Genomic DNA, 18,496 nt, shown 5'->3' with positions numbered 1-18,496 from the left:
TGTTGGGGGGATTTTCAAAAGATACATGGTTTATTGATTCTTCCGGATCTCCGCATCGAGTACAACATATATCTCTTTGTATCCCTTTTGCCTTTAGATTTTTCATTACCGATATACATCCTGAAAAAAATTGCCATAAGAAATGCTTTATCTTCGGGGAACACCGCACTTTCCAACAGAAAGCTTTTAGTATATCTATTTTTCATTCATTAACATATATTCTTCAAAACTAAGATGTAATCATCAAAATATTTGACTTAAAAAAATAAAAAAGTTTGTATTTTTATATTCTTATATATGTAAACGTGATGTTAAATCTAAGCCTAAAATCTGAAGCAAATTTTATTAAAAACAAAAGTTCTTCTCCACACCATCACATAGAAGATTATTCATTTTGCTGGCTTTAAATTTATTAATGATATAAGATACATTACTAATGATGTTTTCGTTTTTTTTTTAGTTTTAGTTAGCTTTCATTTGTTTTAATTCTTATATATATATTTTGTGTATTTATTAAAAGTTTTTGTTTCAATTATATATAAAATTGATTTCACATAGTTTATGTTTACATAATTTATATTTTAAAACATAATTTATCTTGAAAAATTAAACTAAGAAGAACCTAATTAAACTGATCCAAAAAAACAAACCAAACCAAATACAAACCGAACCGAATATAAACTGAACCAAACACAAACCTAACCGAACCAAACTAAACTAACTATGGTTTATTTCGGTTGAAAAAATACTAAAACCGAATTAACTAAACCGAACCGAATCCGAACCGAATTGAGAAAATAACCGAAGTACCCACCCTTAGTAAAACCGACTAATATTTCAATGATTTTTTTTGTTTTTGTTATAGACAAAAGTATATATGTGTATAAATTTTTGGAAAAATAATGTATAATGGGTAGATATTTTATTGTAAATGAGAAAGGAAGAAAATAATAAGAAAAGAAGAAAAAATATAAAGTTTCCTTTCCCTCTCGTTTACTTTGCCTTCCCGAGAGAGAGAGAGATAAGGTTTCGCATCTTAAAGGTCTTCTCTCTCTTCCATCCTCTCCTCTCTTCTCTCTCTCTCGCCGCCGTCAATGCTTCGGTTTCGATTCTCCTCTTCCTCTTGACCTTCTTTCTTCTTCTCTTTTTGCTGCAAGAGAAAGGTAAGAAACCGAAGCTGAGGTCAACGACGATTCCAGAACTCTCCAGAAACATCCATCCCCTCATGGACTCAGCTCTCACAACGCCGGAAACCGCCGCTGTGGTTACGGTGGATCCTTTTCTCGTCGAGGCTTTGCAGAACCCTCGCCATCGACTGACGAGTAAGCTTCCTTCTCTGATTCATCTCACAAACCCTAATCTGAGCTTAAGAAAGTTTTGATTTTTATTGCTCAGCTTAGGTCAATTTGGGTGATTTTGAGTTTATGGAGATGCCCATGTCCCCTGTTCTGTAATAACATGGTTGGTCTTATCAAAGTAGTAAACTTTATTGTATGAGTATGATTCATGAAGTTGGTTTTTGCTCAGCTTAGCTTAGATCCTTGGATTTGGATAGTTATGTCAATTTGGGTGATTTTGATTTGTCTTTACTTTTGGTTTTGCAACAAGAGTGTTAATATACTGAGTTTTAGATCTTGAACTGCTTATGTGTGTCTAAAAGCCTTTTTGTTTTTCTTGTTATGTCAGTTTTGCGGATGGAGCTTGACGTTCAACGGTTCTTACAGAGCCAAGAGCAGCAGCAGTTCGAGTTCCAGCGTTTTCCTACTTCCTATCTCCGCCTTGCCGCTCACCGTGTTGCTAACCACTACGGACTAGCTACATCTGTTCAAGACGGCGGCGTTGATGGGAGCGAGAACATAATCCTCGTGACTAAAACAGCGGTGAGCAAGTTTCCTACTGTTAAGTTGTCTGATATCCCCGCGGCAAAGCAATCAGAGAGTGGTAAGTTTGAGCACATGAAAGTCTCCATCAAGACTCGACCTTCCAAAGGATCTGGATTCGAGGGTGGTGAAGCTGAGAAGAAACGTGGTCCTCTTAGGAGTGTGGAAGAGAGGAAAGAAGACTATGACAGGGCGCGAGCGCGCATATTCAACGGTCTCACTGGCTTCAGTGGTGATGAATCTGACACTCAGGTTTATGAGAGGAGTCCAAGTCTTGGCAAAGATGACAGTCCAGCACCTACTAAGAACTTAACCCTCAGGGAAACTGGTCCAACCTCTCGTGTTGCGATTCTTAGAGACAGTGAGAAAGATCGGTTTGATCCCGACTATGACCGCAATTACAAAAGGTATTGGTAAAGCATTTGTTAAAGCCGTTCTCAGGTTGATGCGTGATTGGTTGATAATTGATGAATGCAGGTACATAAGGAGCCTTCCGGTTAATCAGAATTCTCATCCACCACCCTTCAACATGATGCAGCCACCGTACTACCAAATGGGATTTACCGGATACAACCATATCCCAAATAGTCATGCTTCTCTCAACTTTGGACTACCTGGGAACGCTATCATGAGTCCTTATGGCACTACTGTTGTACATCCAGGGGATGCAATGTATATGCAAGTGCCTATGATGTATGCTCATTCGTATGAGCAGCTCAGAAATGCTTCTCTTCAGGTAAATAAACACTTTGATTTTTTTTTTCTCTGCTTTCCTTAACTCTCTTTTGACATCATGGTCTGAAGAAAGCTGTTGTGACTTGTTTTTTCCAGGCACAGTTCTGTCAGCAACCCTTGAGCTTTGAGTACATGCAGAACCGCTAGGCATTTACTGTTAGGCTTTAAGCCCTCGGTCGATCTTTATCTCTGTTTACCTGCTTTTTTATTATAAGAACCTATTATTGTTGTAATGGAAAATTTTTGAAATGTAATGTCGGAAGGAAGAAGATAATCCTTTTATTTTCTCCTAAACTTATTAATGAACTATTAATTTTATGGGTCATATCGGTTATTAAAACTGCTTCGGTGTGGAATCAAATATTACATGTCATTGCACGAGATAAGTATCGGTCTATGTTACAGCTACAATTTGGCGGCGAAGTAACATCACAATCGATTTTAATGGCATCCTGGAAAACAATAAGATCAATGTTTGTAAGGACTGTCACATGAATACTAGTTTTAACCGTAGATAAGAGGCCAAAAGAGAAAGATAGAGATTGCTTATCATAGAGGAAATGATGGTCTGTAATGAATATGAAGTGTGTTTATTATTGACAAACGATGAGCGTATATATACAAGAGAACATCCTAGCTAGAGAAGGGAAAGGACTTCCTAGATAATTACAAACATAATATACGTCCTTATCGTTAACTACTTATCATTATCCCTATACCCCCCCCCCCCCTCTCAAGTTGGCGGGAAATGTCTTGAACGCCTAACTTGGACAGTAAGTAAAGGAATGTAGGAGTAGGGAGAGCTTTCGTAAGAACATCTGCTGGCTGCTCCTTAGTAGTAATGTGGTCAGTAGTAATCAGCTTAGATTTGACAGCATCACGCACCTGATGACAATCTCGTTCCATGTGTTTTGTACGTTCATGAAAAACAGGATTTGCGGCAATATAAATGGCAGATTTACTGTCACAGAACAAGCGCATCGGTTCCTTGTGTTGAACTCCAAAAGATTCCAGAACTGGTTTGACCCATTTGAGTTCGCGTAATGCATACGCCATCGAACGAAATTCTGCTTCAGCAGAGGAGGCTGACACGACTTTCTGTTTCTTTGTTTTCCAAGTGACCGGAGAATTACCCAAGAGTACCACATATGCACTGAGAGATCTTCGAGACAGAGCACAAGAACCCCAATCAGCGTCACAATATGCAGTGATTCTCAAGTCAGAATCAGCACGTAGAAGTACACCCTGCGAGAGAGAACCCTTAAGGTAACGAACAACACGCAAAGCAGCATCCCAGTGATCTTGCATTGGTTTGTGCATAAACTGGGACAGTATATGAACAGAGTAGCACAACTCCGGTCTAGTAAAGGTGAGATAGATTAGTCTACCAACTAGGCGTCTATAAGCTTTGACATCAGAAACAGGGGAACCAACGGGTTTTGTAAGTTTGTGATTGAGTTCCATTGGAGTAGAAGAGGGCTTACAGCCAAGAAGACCAGTTTCCGTAACGATGTCAAGCGCATATTTGCGTTGAGAGAGAAAGATCCCTGCACTGCTCCGAGCGACTTCGATTCCCAAGAAATACTTCAACTTCCCAAGATCCTTCATGTGGAAGCATTGTCCAAGATAATTCTTGAATTTATGGAGAGTAGATATATCATTGCAGGCGATAACAAAATCGTCGACATAGACGAGAATGTGCAAATTAATCTTTCCGCGGATGAAAGAGAAGTGAGAGTAATCTGAATGACTCTGCACGAAGCCGTAGGAGAGTAAGGCGTTGCTGAGCTTAGAGAACCAGCAGCGCGGAGCCTGCTTTAGTCCATATATGGATTTGCGTAAACGACCAACTTTGGTAGGATCCGTTCCTTGGAATCCCTGAGGTAGACGCATATAAACTTCTTCCTCGAGATCACCATGAAGAAAAGCATTATGTACGTCCATTTGATGAACTTCCCACTTCTTGGCAGCAGCGACTTGAAGAAGAATACGAACTGTATAAGGCTTAGCCACTGGAGCAAAAGTTTCCTTATAATCAAGACCTTCTCTCTGTCTGTTACCGCACGCAACTAGCCGAGATTTATGACGCGAGACGGTTCCGTTGGCATGATATTTGATCTTGTAAATCCACATGCAGTTTATGCATTTCTTGTCAGGAGGAAGAGTTGTAACATCCCACGTGCCGTTTTGAATGTGAACAGAATGCTCATCAGTCATTGAATTGCGCCAGACTTCATCTTGTACTGCTTCTTTATAGGATCGCGGTTCAACAGACAGAGTAACAGCTGCAACAAAAGCCTTATGGCTAGCCGAGAAAGTTTCATCAGAAAGATAGTCTGAGATAGGGTAAGGAGTGTTACCTGGACGCGTTGAACTAAGACCATTACTGGAGACAGGTGCAGGAAGAGAAGAGTGTGTATTAAGAGCGTAGACAGCATTGGTAACGTAGTTTTTAAGGAGCACAGAAGGTTGGCGTTGACGTTGACCTCGACCAAGTATTTCGGGGAGTCCTGGAGAGTGAACCTCAAGAGGAGGAAGAGAAGACTGTTCCTTAGCAGTGAGTGAGGTCGGTGCCGTAGGAGACAAGGTAGAAGTCGAAGTAGGATTAGGAGTAGGGTTAGGAGATAGGGTAGAGGTAGAAGTAGGAGTAGGAGTAGGGTTAGGAGAAACAACAGGTAGAGAAACAAGGTTCATATTTTCCTGTTGAACTGATTCTGTTGGTAGAGAAGGTTCGGGATTAGGTGATGTAGGTTATGTAGCTGTACTAGTCGTAGGTATTATGGAAGTGACAGGCGATGGAGACGGAAGCAGCCAATCATCAAAAACAACATCTACTTGAGCTGATGGCGGAGGAGAAACATGTTCTTGATCATCAAAACCAGGAAACTCTGTTTCAACAAACGTAACGTCCCGACTTGTAAAGAATTCATTTGTTTCCAAATCATATACGTTCCAAGCCTTCTTCCCATAGGGATATCCGACAAATATACAACGACGGCTGCGAGAACTGAATTTGTCCTTTGTTCGAGAACGGTTTCGTGCATAGCACAAACAACCAAAGACGCGTAGAGAATCATAGTTTGGAGGCTTGCCATAAAGAATCTCATAAGGTGACCGACCCTGCAGTAACCGTGTTGGAGTCCTATTGATTAAATGTGCTGCAGTAAGAACACTCTGACCCCAAAAACTAACAGGAAGTCGAGCCTGGAAGAGGCATGCTCGTGCGATATTTAAGATATGGCGATGTTTTCTCTCGACACGACCATTCTGCTGAGGCGTATCGACGCATGAAGTCTGAAGCTGAATACCTTGTGAACGAAAATAAGCCTTAAGAGCCATGAACTCAGTACCATTGTCAGTTCGAACTACCTTTACTGATTTTCCAAACTGACGAACACTCATAGCACAGAAGTTTTGTATCAGACTAGAGACTTGCGATTTCTCAAGCATTAAGTGAATCCAAACTGCTCTTGAGCAGTCGTCAACAATTGTTAAGAAGTACACAGCACCACAAGAAGTGGGTGTGCGATAAGGACCCCATACGTCGCAGTGAATAAGTGCAAAAGGTTCAGAAGCTTTATTAAAACTTTCTTTAAAACTGTCACGAGTTTGCTTAGCACGAAAACAAATATCACACGGACTGGTGTGTTCAAAATCAAACTGAAAACTATCTAAAGCCGATAAAGTAGATAACACTTTGTAGGAAGGGTGTCCAAGTCGTCGATGCCAAAGGACTGAAGAAGACGATTTCTCTGCACCAGTTCGATGAACACGAGCTACTGTAACACCCGTAAAGTAATACACACTCTCTCGTTCCTCACCTGCTCCAATCAGGGTCCTCGTAAAACGGTCCTGTAAAACACAAAGAGTATCAGTAAAGATAGCAATACAACCCGTTTGTCTGAGGAGTTTAGAAACTGAGATGAGGGTGCAATCGAAATCAGGCACATATAGAACATCAAATAATGAATAATCGGAACTAAGACGTAGTGTCCCCGATTGAGTAGCACGAGAAGCGCGACCATTCGGGAACTTGACTGAAGAAGGAAGTATATCCCGAATGTCATGCAACAACCGTATACCACCGGTCATGTGATGAGAAGCGCCTGTATCTATAATAACATCTTCAAGTTTAGTTTTACCAGTCATAGTATCAGTAGATAGCTGAGATTGCTGACTTTGTAGAAGTGCAATGAGTGAGGCTATTTGATCAGAAGAAGCAATAGTGTTGCCCGAGAAAGTGTTCGTTGTAGGACGAGAAGAGTTAGAGCGACCACGACCTCGTGCTGTGCTGTTAGAACGTCCGCCACGACCTCGCTGACTGGATGACTGTGTGGAGCGTTGTTGTTGCTCATTATACCAGTCCGGATAGCCATGAAGGAGGAAGCATTCCGTCGATTCGTGACCTTTGCGATTGCAGTGAGAACAGAACCGGTTTGGATCACGGTTCCGGTTTGAAGTTGCACCAGTAGAATTTGTATTTGGAGAAGAAGACTCTGTTTTGACAGAGAAACCGAGAATATCTTGTTTTAACTCAGATGAACGAGTAGTGAGAATGGTTTGCTCAGCTCGTATGACGCGAGAGTAGACAGAGTTAAGATCAGGGAGAGGATCTTCATCAATGATTTGAGAGCGGATTGAGCTGAACCGAGAAGCATCAAGTCCAAACAGAAATTTATGAACTTTAGCTTCTTCTTTTTCTTTTGAGATAGCAGAAGAGGCAGCACATGTACATGGCTGAGTAACTTGGAAGTTTTGTAACTCCTCCCATAATTTAGATAGACGACCATAATATTGCAAGACTGAATCTCCGTTTTGTTTGCAATTTGTGATATCGTCTTTTAGAAGATTCTTACGAACCCCATTAGTCACAGAGAAACGTAACTTAAGTGATTCCCAAAGTAGAAAAGCATCAGGTACATGACTGACCGTAGAACGCACAGTAGGATCGATTGAAGTTTGTATCCAACCAAAGATCATAGAATTAGCTGAAGTCCACCGAGTAAGATCAGGATTTGTCAATGGTTTTGGAATAGTACCATTAATGAAACCAATCTTTTGTTTGGCTTGAAGAGAATTCCAAAACTCGGTTGCCCATTCAGAGTAGTTGTCGCCTTTGAGGATCACCGGTGTGATTAAAGAACCTGGATTGTCGGAGTGATGAAGTGCGTAAGGCGTGTCAGGAGTAGAAGACGTCATGAGACCCGTAGAAGTAGACACAGTAGAACCGGTAGTAGAAGATGTAACTGCTCCAGTAGTTGTAGAAACATCAGAAGTAGTAGTAGTCATGATTGATTTTGTTAATCACGAAAAGAAATTTGAGAATTTAGAAAATATTAGATCGATTTTTCTCTGATACCATGTAATGAATATGAAGTGTGTTTATTATTGACAAACGATGAGCGTATATATACAAGAGAACATCCTAGCTAGAGAAGGGAAAGGACTTCCTAGATAATTACAAACATAATATACGTCCTTATCGTTAACTACTTATCATTATCCCTATATGGTCTTTGGCTTTTGCTTCCTGGTTGTTCAACCTCGTTGTCTCTTTGGGGATCTATGTGGACAAGCTTTTGGAGTTTATCAGACAGTGCTTTGTAAGATTGAATATATGTTGGTTCCACTTGGCTAATCGTAGATTTCAAATGCGGCATGCTTATTTCTTCTGCTTCAAGACTCTCTTGATTGATTAAACAACGTACCTGGGACACCGAGATTAATACGAGACTTTCCACTGAGAAAAATATTAAACTGGTGAAAAGAAAAGAAGAAGTTAACCTCGAGTGCAGCAATAGCTGCTCCTCTACATGTCAATGATATGTCAGCTCCTGTGTACCCTTTAGTAACAGAAGCAAGCTCTTTTAGACAAATAGCAGAACTGCATGGGATTGTCCGCAGATGAATCTTGAGTATTGCTTCACCATCAGCTTCATTAGGAGGTCCCACATATAGCAATCTGTCAAAGTGTATGTGACAACTCGCCCCGTAGGAACTACCCACTCCGTGGGACCCAGGCTCACAGCGTTGCAGCGCACCGATCTCAACCCTTCCATTATGAGTTCTCTCTAACTCCATAATTAGGTTGTTGATGAGTCTCGAACCCATGACCTCACCCTTTAACAACATTCACACAAGACAAGCTATCACCAATTGATCTGTAGGTCAATTGGTGACAGCTTGTCTTGTGGAGAATTGTTAAAAGGCGAGGTCTTGGGTTCGAGTAACGCCAAGCGCATCAATAACTTACCGGTGGATGTGGAGGCAGTTCCTCCCACGGTGAGGGGTTAGGGTCGGTGCGCTGCAGCACTGTGAAATCTAGGGTCCACGGGACAGGTTGTCACAGCATCCTGCAACGTTACAACTTATTCAGGGTCTGAATGGCAAGTCAGAATGGCAACATGCGGTCCTAATACGAACGTTCAAATTTGTTTGTGAGAATTGAAAAAAAATCAATGAGAGAAAGAAGCTAACTAGGTCTTAGAAGAGCTAATAGACTACCGAATTTTTTTTAACTTGCTGAATCAAACTGAATTTCTTAAGGGACCTGAACCGAATATCGAACATTCGGTTTGGTGTGGTTAGTAACCGCATGCCTAATTATTGTATTAAGGAAATATAACTTGTGGTCAGGAACTTGAAATGTAACTTCACTTTTTGTTTTATTGGATTTTAGGTGAACATCCTAGAGTCAAATGTTGATTGATCAACTTGAAAATTCATAAAGATAGATGACACACTTTATGAAACACAAGTAATAAAATTTGTAATGGACTACTAGAAGCTATGTAATGAATTGGATTAAGAGATCGTCGAGAAAACTCTGAATTATTGGAGACGGTTAGGAATCGAATAAGACAAAGGTTGAGATGTACCCCTCTTAGTACTGTGGAATACAAAGCTTTTAACTATGTACCATGATTTTTATTTTCAACACCTAATTTTTATTTTTAATACTCCAAATCATTCATTTTCTTTCACATCATAATTCACTACACATTTAGATTTTATACTATACAAAAATTTTTAAATAAAATTCAGCGTCCTAACCTACTATTTTATTTAGTTTTTTTTTATTCTGCATCTAAATCAAATAAACAAGTTTTTATTTATAAAATATAAAAATATATAATAAATTAACTTGTTATAAAAATGATTTTAGTATGACAAAATTAATTACGAATATATTTGTTAATTAAGTATTCGAGTTATGATTTTATTCATTAACTAGTATAAAAAACTAATCGAATTACCAAATTAGTAAATTTATTTGTATATAGTCATCATAAAATATGTTCGTTGAACTACCAAGGCCTATGCCCAAATCTTATTAAGTTGGATTTTCTTTTTTTTTTTAAACTTCAAATAGACCTTTATTAATTACTTGTCACGAAATTCTTATAGATGATAGAATTGAGATACAATAGGGGATAAAATAGAGAAGTGGAATTTGATGGAATATTATGATAGTGTTGGGGGTTTTATTCCCTGAAATTAATCATGATAATTGTTAGGCATGCAGGTTCGATTAATTCAGTTTTTGGGTCACTTAGTTCAGGTCGGCCTAAATCTCGCTGATTTGAACCAAAAAAATTTAATTCGGTTTGGTTGTCAGTTAGTCCTGTTTCAAAAATACCTACCAGACTTAAGTGAAGTTTATAAATTAGGTTAAATTTTGGCTTAAATTTGTTTAAAATAAAAATTGGTTAAATTCTGCTATTGTGATTCAGATTTTGGGTAGTTCAGTTAGATTTGTTTGGTATTTTGGTTAAAATTGGTATAGTTTGGTAAGAAGAAACTAAAACCAAACTAACTAATTACCGAACCGAACTAAAAATAATTTTTTTTGACTTGCGGAATCGAACCGAACCTCCTAACCAAACAGAACCGTAAACTGAATATTTCAGTCCGGTTTGGTTGATAACCGTATGCCTAATTATTGTATTAAGGAAATATAATTTGTTCTCAGGAACTTGAAATGTAACTTCACTTTCTGGTTCAAATGGAATTTATAGAGTCAAATGTTGATTGATCAACTTGTAAATTCATAAAGATAGGTGACACACTTAATGAAACACAAGTAAAGAAGTTTGTGATGGAGTACTAGAAGCTATGTAACGAATTGGATTAAGAGATCTTCGAGAAAACTCTCACAATAATTCGGATATGTTGGAGATGGTTAGGAATCAAAGAGGACAAAGGGTGAGATAGTATTGTGCAACACCAAGCTCTTATAGACTTTTTTAACCAAAGGATTCATTGATTTCTGACCAAAGTAGTACACATGCTGGGATACAAAGCTAATGGGTCATGATGACTCTTAAGCTAAGCCGACATGAAACAACTTTCCTCCGGAATCATTGGCCGGCAGACTTACAGAATCTCCGGAGACAATACATAAGATATTACCAACAGAGTTTTAAGAACATACATAAAGCTAGTCTAGATCAAACCAAATAGATTACCCAAGAAAGAGGAACTAGCAAAAGAGGAAGGAGAGATAAATTCATATCAACCAGTCGAACTTTATTTGGGAAGCAAACACACCTCACTATATTGCTCTGAAGATGACTTCGACAAGCCACAAGGAACAGCCGCAGATAGGGCTGGACAAATAAACCAAACCCAAAAAACCAAACCAAACCTGATCCAATCAAAATGAATCTAAACCGACCCGAATCCGACATAAATTCTGAATGGATCTTGTTTTATGGTATATCGGGTTACAGGTATTATCCGAACCCAAACCTAAATGGACATCCAATAGAACCAGAAATATTTAAAATCTCAAACATAACTTGTACCAAACATGATCTCAATTCCTGATATGTATCCAAAATACACTAAGATATTATTGAACATCTAAAATAATCATAAATTACATAAAGGAAGATGGTTGAAGGTGGCGATTGAAGTTTGAAGTTTTTAGATTTTGGTTTTGTTTTCATTGAATAATGTTTTTAATTTCATGAGAACTTGATTTTTGTTTTAAGATTTCATTTATTTGGTTTTCTTTCTATCAATAACAATGTTTACCTTTTGTTTAATTTTGAATGATCAGGTTGGATGTTCATTTTATTTTATTTTTTGAATCGGTTTTACTTATGTTTTGATTATAAAATAGGTACAAATCAGGTACTTTAAAACCGAAAAATCATTTTACTTATGTTTTGGTTACAAAGTAAATACAAATCAGATACTTTTGTACCGGTTCTTTGAAGATTTACTAACCCCGACCCAAACTTGACAGAACCCGAACCGGTCTCGAATGAGGCTGGTTTTGATAAAACCAAAAAACTGAGACCTAATTGGACAAAACCGAAACCCGATTGGGATCCCGAATGCCCATACCTAGCCGTAGACAAGCTTTATAGACTATATAAAATAATTTTTGTTTTCAACATCTAATGTTTTCTTGCTTTTTAATCCAAATCATCCTTTCTTTTTTCCACGTCATAATTCAATATGCATTTATTTTTATAACATACAATATTTCTAAAAAATACAATATTTTAATCTATTATTTTATTTTTATTATGTAAGCAAATAAAAAAAAATTCTATTTTATATAATATAAAATGATGAATTTGAATTATAAAGAATATAAAATAAAGTAACTTGTTATAAAAATGGTTTTATATAACTAGAAGGAATTAAAAATACTCAAAACTACATTAACTAAAGGGAACATGTCATGTGGTGTTGCCAACACCGTGTTGGTGGTTTCATTTATTTTTATTCAACATATTGAAAGAATTCAACTTAGTTTAACCTTTAACCCACATCATTCTATTTTCTTTTTCAACACTTTTATTGCATTATTGTATATATGAAAGATTTGAGTTCTCTTTTTCAAGTTAAGTTTTTTCAAAAAAACAATATTGAATGTAAAACAAAGACTCGTGGTTTCTTGTACAGTTTATAACATTTTCTAAGGCTATAAATAAACGTGAAATAAAAAGGAAACAACACTTTCTAGAACAAAAGGAAAATATATAACCAATTTAAAATGGAGAACACATCAAAACACCAACACATAACTGGATAAGGATGCGATGCATCAATTTGTCTCTTAAATCACTTTCTTTAACTGGATCTTTGACGAAAGAGTTCCCTTTTGAGACCTGGAAGATGAATGTTGATAAAGTAATGCTCCCAATCAATGCAACTGCCATCAAAGTCAAACATCTGTCTCTCTTCCATTGACAACTCATGTATTAGACTCCTTGTATTGGTCTCGTCAAACCTGGTATATATATACTTACTATACGTCAGTAATATGAAGCTTATAAATCAACCAGGCCCGTGAAATATTATTTACCGAGCTTGAAAGAACATGTAAGGCTGATATGTTTTTGCTAAGGACACAAAATACTTTAGCTTCCTCTTCCCCTTCATGCTCAATGTGGTATGTGACTCTGCTTCTTCTTCTCCATTCTTCATCGCTCTTTCTTGTTTCCTTATTGCTTTGGAAACAGAGGAGGTGAACTCCTCTAAGGAACTGTGGAATTTCATACGCTCCAAGACTTTTGTTGTGGTCTCAGTCAGTGGAGAGTCACACAGATGTTGATAAGAGAAGTCCATAATCTCGCCCATTCGCAGGGGATGCGCATGAGATGTTGAAGTAATATTGTAAACTTTGACCTCTGGTACATTACCACAACTATGTTTCGCCATGACTGATATTATTGCATTAGCAACCATATCAACAGGTATAACATCACAAGAAGATTGATAATCTCCCAACAAGTCAGGAATCTGGTCTTTTCCATTTCCCAATATTAATGGAGCAGTCATCCTATTTTTATTTTGTTTGATACAAAATCCAAATAAATATGTCAATTTAAACAAAAAGCTAATTTACTAAGTCAGAAAATCATTAACCTTATTCCTTGGAGCCAGCCAGGGAAAGGCTCCTTGTATGAGCTTTCTATACAACTAGGTCTTATGATTACTACAGGCATGTCTCCTCGCTTGCTGTAAATTATAGACTCACCCATGGCTTTTGTGAATGTGTAAGCCTTTTCCCATCCATAGCTTTGAGCTCTGTTCTCTCAACATAAGATCAAACATAAACTTTCAGATTTATAGATACATAAAGTTATTTATCTTTGATTGTCACCTTTCATAACCAAGTTCTTTCAGCTTCTTTAATCTTTCACTACCATGAAATTAAGTACATACATAAAGTAAATTAAAATATTTATAGTTTCCAAAATTTCAGGACCAGCTTTTAAGTAGATACATAAAGTAATTATCTCTTTTGATTTTCACCTTTCGTAACCAAGTTCTTTCAGTTTCTTGGATTTTTCACTGCCATGGAACTTTCTTGCAGCTTCTGAAGCTAGTTTCACCTCGTTTTCGATTTTTAACTCAGAAGTTATGTTTTTCCCAATGCAGAGAGGAGTCTCTAGTACTGTTCCCTCTCTCTTACCAGTCACAAAAGCTAGATAACAAAACATGACATCAGTTTCCTAAACTTCTTTTTAACCAAACATATTCTAACTCAATACCAGTTGAAACGTGGAGGAAAAGTTTCAGTTTCTTGCATTCCTTAGCGAAGCTTAAGAGCCTATCAGGGCCAAGAGCATTGACACTTAGGGCAGCGTCGTATCTGTTTCAGTTTGGTTGTTAGTGTAAGCATTAAAAAATCTAGTTGAGCAAGAAGAAACACCTGTCGTCAAAAGTTGTACGTCCAGCACTATTTATTATGACATCAATCTCGCCACTAATCTTGTCTGCTGTTTCGGAATCTATCCCCAGATTCTCCTCTCCAATGTCTCCAATTACTGGAATCAACTTGCTCTTCATGAAAGCTTCATATGAGCTCCCATGCATTTGCTTCAGAAGCTTGAACAGATCCGAGCTGATGATCTAAAGCGATACAAAAATAATAATATATATATAAATATTGTTTTATATATATATAATATTTTTTTGAAACACAAGCGATACAAAATATATAAAAAACGAAAGAAGAAAGGAAACTAGAGAGCTGAGAATGTAAATGTTTAACCAAGAAACCTCATCATAGAGTCTTTTGTTGGCTGATTCTTCATCTTTGGATTTCAACAGAATAAAAATCTTCCCAATCTCAGGACTTGCCCTTAACAGTTTCTCAATCAACACTGCATCAAATAATTTTTTTTTTGGGCATCAAATAATGTTCCAAGTAAAAAAAATAATCAGTTCACTTGGACAAGAAGAAAAGTCTCTGTTTTAGGTTTAGAACCCTTTGTGACCTTTGCCAAGAAACCCTGTTGCACCTGTAACAAAATAGCTCTTCCCTCTCAAGAAACGGACGATTCCGATCCCATCACTGGTCTCAGGCATAACAACCGGTTTCACAGCTTTCAACGGCATCTCACGATAACAACAAGAAGTTTGGACTCTACCTCTATGAGTCGTCTGTGACAAACGACGAGACAAGAAGTAGTTTGGTTTGCCGGAGAAGGAGGAGAAGAATCTGACGGCGTTGCTTGTGGCTATGAGGTTTGTCGTAGCCATTTTTAGTAACCAACAAATACAAAAAAAAAAAGTTGACTCTTTTGATTTGGAAGGGGCTTTGCGTGGGAATCATTTATATATCTATCTTATTAAAACTCAAGTACAAAATTGGAGTGTTTGGAGACTTGAATAAGACTTTTAAAAATTTGGAGTGTTTGGAAACATGGATTGCAGTCTTTTAAAAAAATATATTTTTGTTTGAAAACAAAGATAGTAGTATTAAGAAAAAAAGTAATGGGCTTATGTTTTTTTTAAAAATTGAAAGTTATCTAGGCCACTTTTAAAATATACCAAAATGGGTCAATCTAATTTCCTAAAAAAAAATTTTCTAAACTAACCATAAAACAAAATTTAAACTTTATATACATATTTCAAATCAAAATAATAATTCAAATTTGATTTATATCAAAAATTGATTCAAAAATATACATATATTCAAAAATGGATTTTTACTAAACTATTTTTCAATAACCATTATAAAAAAATATTGTCAATATATATAAGAAAAATATAATACAAAGCCCAATTTGAAATACCAACTCAAATTATGGTTTTCATATTTCATATTAAGTTTTAAAAATATAATATATGTAATTATTTATATGATGGTATGTATAAAATACTATTAATTATATGATTACTTATATGATGGTACATATAAAATACGATTAATTATATGATGATAAAATACGATATATAATAATGACTAGGGATGGGCTTTTGGATACCCATACGGGTTTAGTTCTGATCGGTTTGTATTTTGGGTTTTCGGGGTCAAAGATTTCAGCCTTATTAGAATGTTTCTAAATTTTGGTTTGAGTTCGATTTGGATCTTTGCGGGTTTGGTTTGGGTTTGGATAACTAATTTAAATTATTTTTAAAGTCTTAAATCATTATATATTTTAAATTTCTCAAAATGTATAAATAAAATAATATATTACGTATAAATTTGAATAACATATGTCATAATACTTAAGCTTAACATATCAATTGGCTTGATTTAAAATTTTGGATACGAAATCAATAATTATTTTAAGTATTTTTGGTGATTTGAGTATACTTTAACTATTTCAGATATTTACTTTTGACTATCTATATATATTTTCAAGTATTTAAACCAATTTAAAAGTATCATTTTTGATGTTTTATATACGTTAAATCTAAAAATAATTAATATATATAAGTATATAAATCTATTTTTAGATAAATTCGGATACCCAAATACTTCGGTTCGGATCAGATTCGGTTCTCTAAATAACAAAATTTTGAATAATTAGAATATTTAATCAATTTATAGTTGGGTTCGGTACTATATCTTTGGATCGGTATCGGTTATGTTCCTCGGATTCATTTTTCCAAATCCTAATAATTACATGAAAAACAAATATCAACATATTTTTCAAAATATACATCCGCGCGCCTGCGCGGGTCAAAATCTAGTATATATATATAGCACGCACATCTCACTGTTTTACATTATACAACTTTTTCCATATTGGAAGTTTTTTTGATACTTAGAATTATATACCTAATTTATTCTTTATTACTACTATACTACTAGGTTAAGTGCGCGGAATGAACATTGTATATAAAAAATATTTTTACGTACTATAATTTATTTTACGTATTTACTTATTACAATACTAAAAAAATAATTAGTACATATTAAAAATTAAAAAATAATTAACTATTATATATATAATTAAATTGGTGCAAACACGTCAAAGCAATCACTTTTATTTATTTATAATAATTTTATGGTAAATAAATTTATACAATCACTTTGATGTATTTTGTATGGATACAAATAAATTTAAATGATATTTATAGATATATAATATATTTTAATATGGATATCTATTAAATGGGACTTATTTATCATATGGTTTTATGATTATATATTTATATGTATCATTGTAAACTCATGATAACAATTTTTTAATGTGAAACTTTTAATAGTTATAATTGTTTAAATGTCTTGAATATTTACTGCGAATTTCAAAATTAAAATTATAAGTTCTCAAGAATTGTTAAATGAAAATTTTGAAATTAAAATATTTGTGTAGTTTTATATGGTATATACTTTAATATATGTTATTTTGAATATCTATTAAATGAGAATTTTTACTCCTATGGTTTTACAAACATTTATATTTTTATAATAAAGTTTTTGAATCCTTGATTACAATTTTTTAATGTTGGACCTTTAATAGTTTTAGTTATTTATAGTCATTTAAAAAATCAAATTATGACATATAAAAATATAAATTTTTATTATATGGTTGATATGATTGTTTATTTTATATTAATAATATAATTATAAACATAAATGTTTGAAAAAAAATATCTCAAACATAAATGATAGAGAATACACATTTTTAGTAAATCTTTATTACTAAAATCATTAATTGTCATATATATGCTATAATCATTTAAGGTAATTATGTAGCTTTTATTTAACAAAAGAAGAAAAATATAAATTATACATTATTAATTATTTTTATGATTACTTTAATGAAAACTATAATATATATATAATGAACCAACATATTTCGTTCCATCTCTGGAAGGGTTTGACGCTGTTTTTGACTTATCTCACACTCAATGATTCTTGCCTTTTCGTTTAGGGCTGGACATTTTATCCGTTAAATTTGATTTGATTTGTTATTCGTTTTGATTCGATCCAAAATTTCCGGATATCTGTAAACTTTCGAAGCAAAGCAAATACTAAAAATCAATATCCGTTAAAATCGAAGCATATCACAAATATTAAAATTTTGAGAAGCGGATATCCGATCCGATCCGTCAATATATAAATACATGTATATCTTGATTATATTTAAAATTTTAATATATAAAATTATATAATTATTATTCTAACATATGATTTGATAAAGTCTATTCACTATTACTTATATAAAAGTATTACATAAAAGGAAGAGAACACTTTTATGACAATTATAATTTTTTTCTTAAGTTTTGTGTTATTATAATTGTTAACTAAGTTCAAAAAATTACAAAATATGTAGATTCACTACTTCTTTTAATTTTTATCATATATATCATGCAAAAAAATATTTTACAAAACAAATTTGTATCAAAATTATAAGATTATTTGTATTAATTAAAACATATGACATATTCATAAATATCCGTAAATATCTATTTATTTTCTGGATATCCATTTTTCGAATATCCGTATTTGTCCGAAGCAAAGCAAATCTAAAATTTAGATATCCGTGACGTACAAAACAAATCACAAATACCTTCAAAAACTCGGATATCTGATCCGTGCCCAGGCCTATTTTCGCTTACTTAACGGCTCAAAACTCTGACGATAAACAAACGGCCTACCCAACTATTTTATATTT

The 18,496-nt window shown here is 34.9% G+C and overlaps 2 protein-coding genes across 5 annotated transcripts; one reads left to right on the top strand and one right to left on the bottom strand.

Moving 5' to 3' along the window:
- Positions 1 to 957: 957 nt before the first annotated feature.
- Positions 958 to 2,940, top strand: LOC111214992 (protein encore). The gene is made up of 4 exons (XM_048777938.1): positions 958 to 1,322; positions 1,687 to 2,287; positions 2,358 to 2,616; positions 2,712 to 2,940. Exons 1-4 carry the CDS (start codon positions 1,226 to 1,228, stop codon positions 2,760 to 2,762), a joined length of 1,008 nt encoding a protein of 335 aa, XP_048633895.1. The 5' UTR covers positions 958 to 1,225; the 3' UTR covers positions 2,763 to 2,940.
- A 9,559-nt stretch (positions 2,941 to 12,499) lies between these two features.
- On the bottom strand, positions 12,500 to 15,165 carry LOC106445237 (fatty acyl-CoA reductase 6, chloroplastic-like). Of its 4 annotated transcripts, none has more exons than XM_048777935.1 (9): positions 14,861 to 15,165; positions 14,643 to 14,746; positions 14,293 to 14,492; positions 14,132 to 14,232; positions 13,893 to 14,064; positions 13,741 to 13,779; positions 13,503 to 13,664; positions 12,940 to 13,416; positions 12,500 to 12,864 (listed from the first exon to the last, which is right to left on the bottom strand). In XM_048777935.1, exons 1-9 carry the CDS (start codon positions 15,123 to 15,125, stop codon positions 12,705 to 12,707), a joined length of 1,680 nt encoding a protein of 559 aa, XP_048633892.1. In that variant the 5' UTR covers positions 15,126 to 15,165; the 3' UTR covers positions 12,500 to 12,704. The 4 variants fall into 4 exon arrangements, with proteins under 4 accessions (XP_048633892.1, XP_048633893.1, XP_048633894.1 ...); XM_048777936.1 differs by having other exon boundaries at positions 14,885 to 15,165; XM_048777937.1 differs by having other exon boundaries at positions 15,014 to 15,165.
- Positions 15,166 to 18,496: the final 3,331 nt, after the last annotated feature.

Source organism: Brassica napus, chromosome A4 (genome assembly GCF_020379485.1).
Source record: "Brassica napus cultivar Da-Ae chromosome A4, Da-Ae, whole genome shotgun sequence".
Classification (NCBI taxonomy): domain Eukaryota; kingdom Viridiplantae; phylum Streptophyta; class Magnoliopsida; order Brassicales; family Brassicaceae; genus Brassica; species Brassica napus.
The sequence above is the reverse complement of the archived record's forward strand: the minus strand, read 5'-3'. Positions and strand labels throughout refer to the sequence as shown.

Coding starts and splice junctions, on each gene's coding strand:
- LOC106445237 (XM_048777935.1), bottom strand. CDS start 15,125: ATGGCTACGACAAACCTCATAGCCACAAGCAACGCCGTCAGATTCTTC. Junction 13,780..13,892: donor AAAGAACTTGGTTACGAAAG/GTGAAAATCAAA, acceptor ATTTCATGGTAG/TGAAAGATTAAAGAAGCTGA. Junction 13,417..13,502: donor GGCTGGCTCCAAGGAATAAG/GTTAATGATTTT, acceptor AAATAAAAATAG/GATGACTGCTCCATTAATAT.
- LOC111214992 (XM_048777938.1), top strand. CDS start 1,226: ATGGACTCAGCTCTCACAACGCCGGAAACCGCCGCTGTGGTTACGGTG. Junction 1,323..1,686: donor CCCTCGCCATCGACTGACGA/GTAAGCTTCCTT, acceptor TTGTTATGTCAG/TTTTGCGGATGGAGCTTGAC. Junction 2,617..2,711: donor TCAGAAATGCTTCTCTTCAG/GTAAATAAACAC, acceptor TGTTTTTTCCAG/GCACAGTTCTGTCAGCAACC.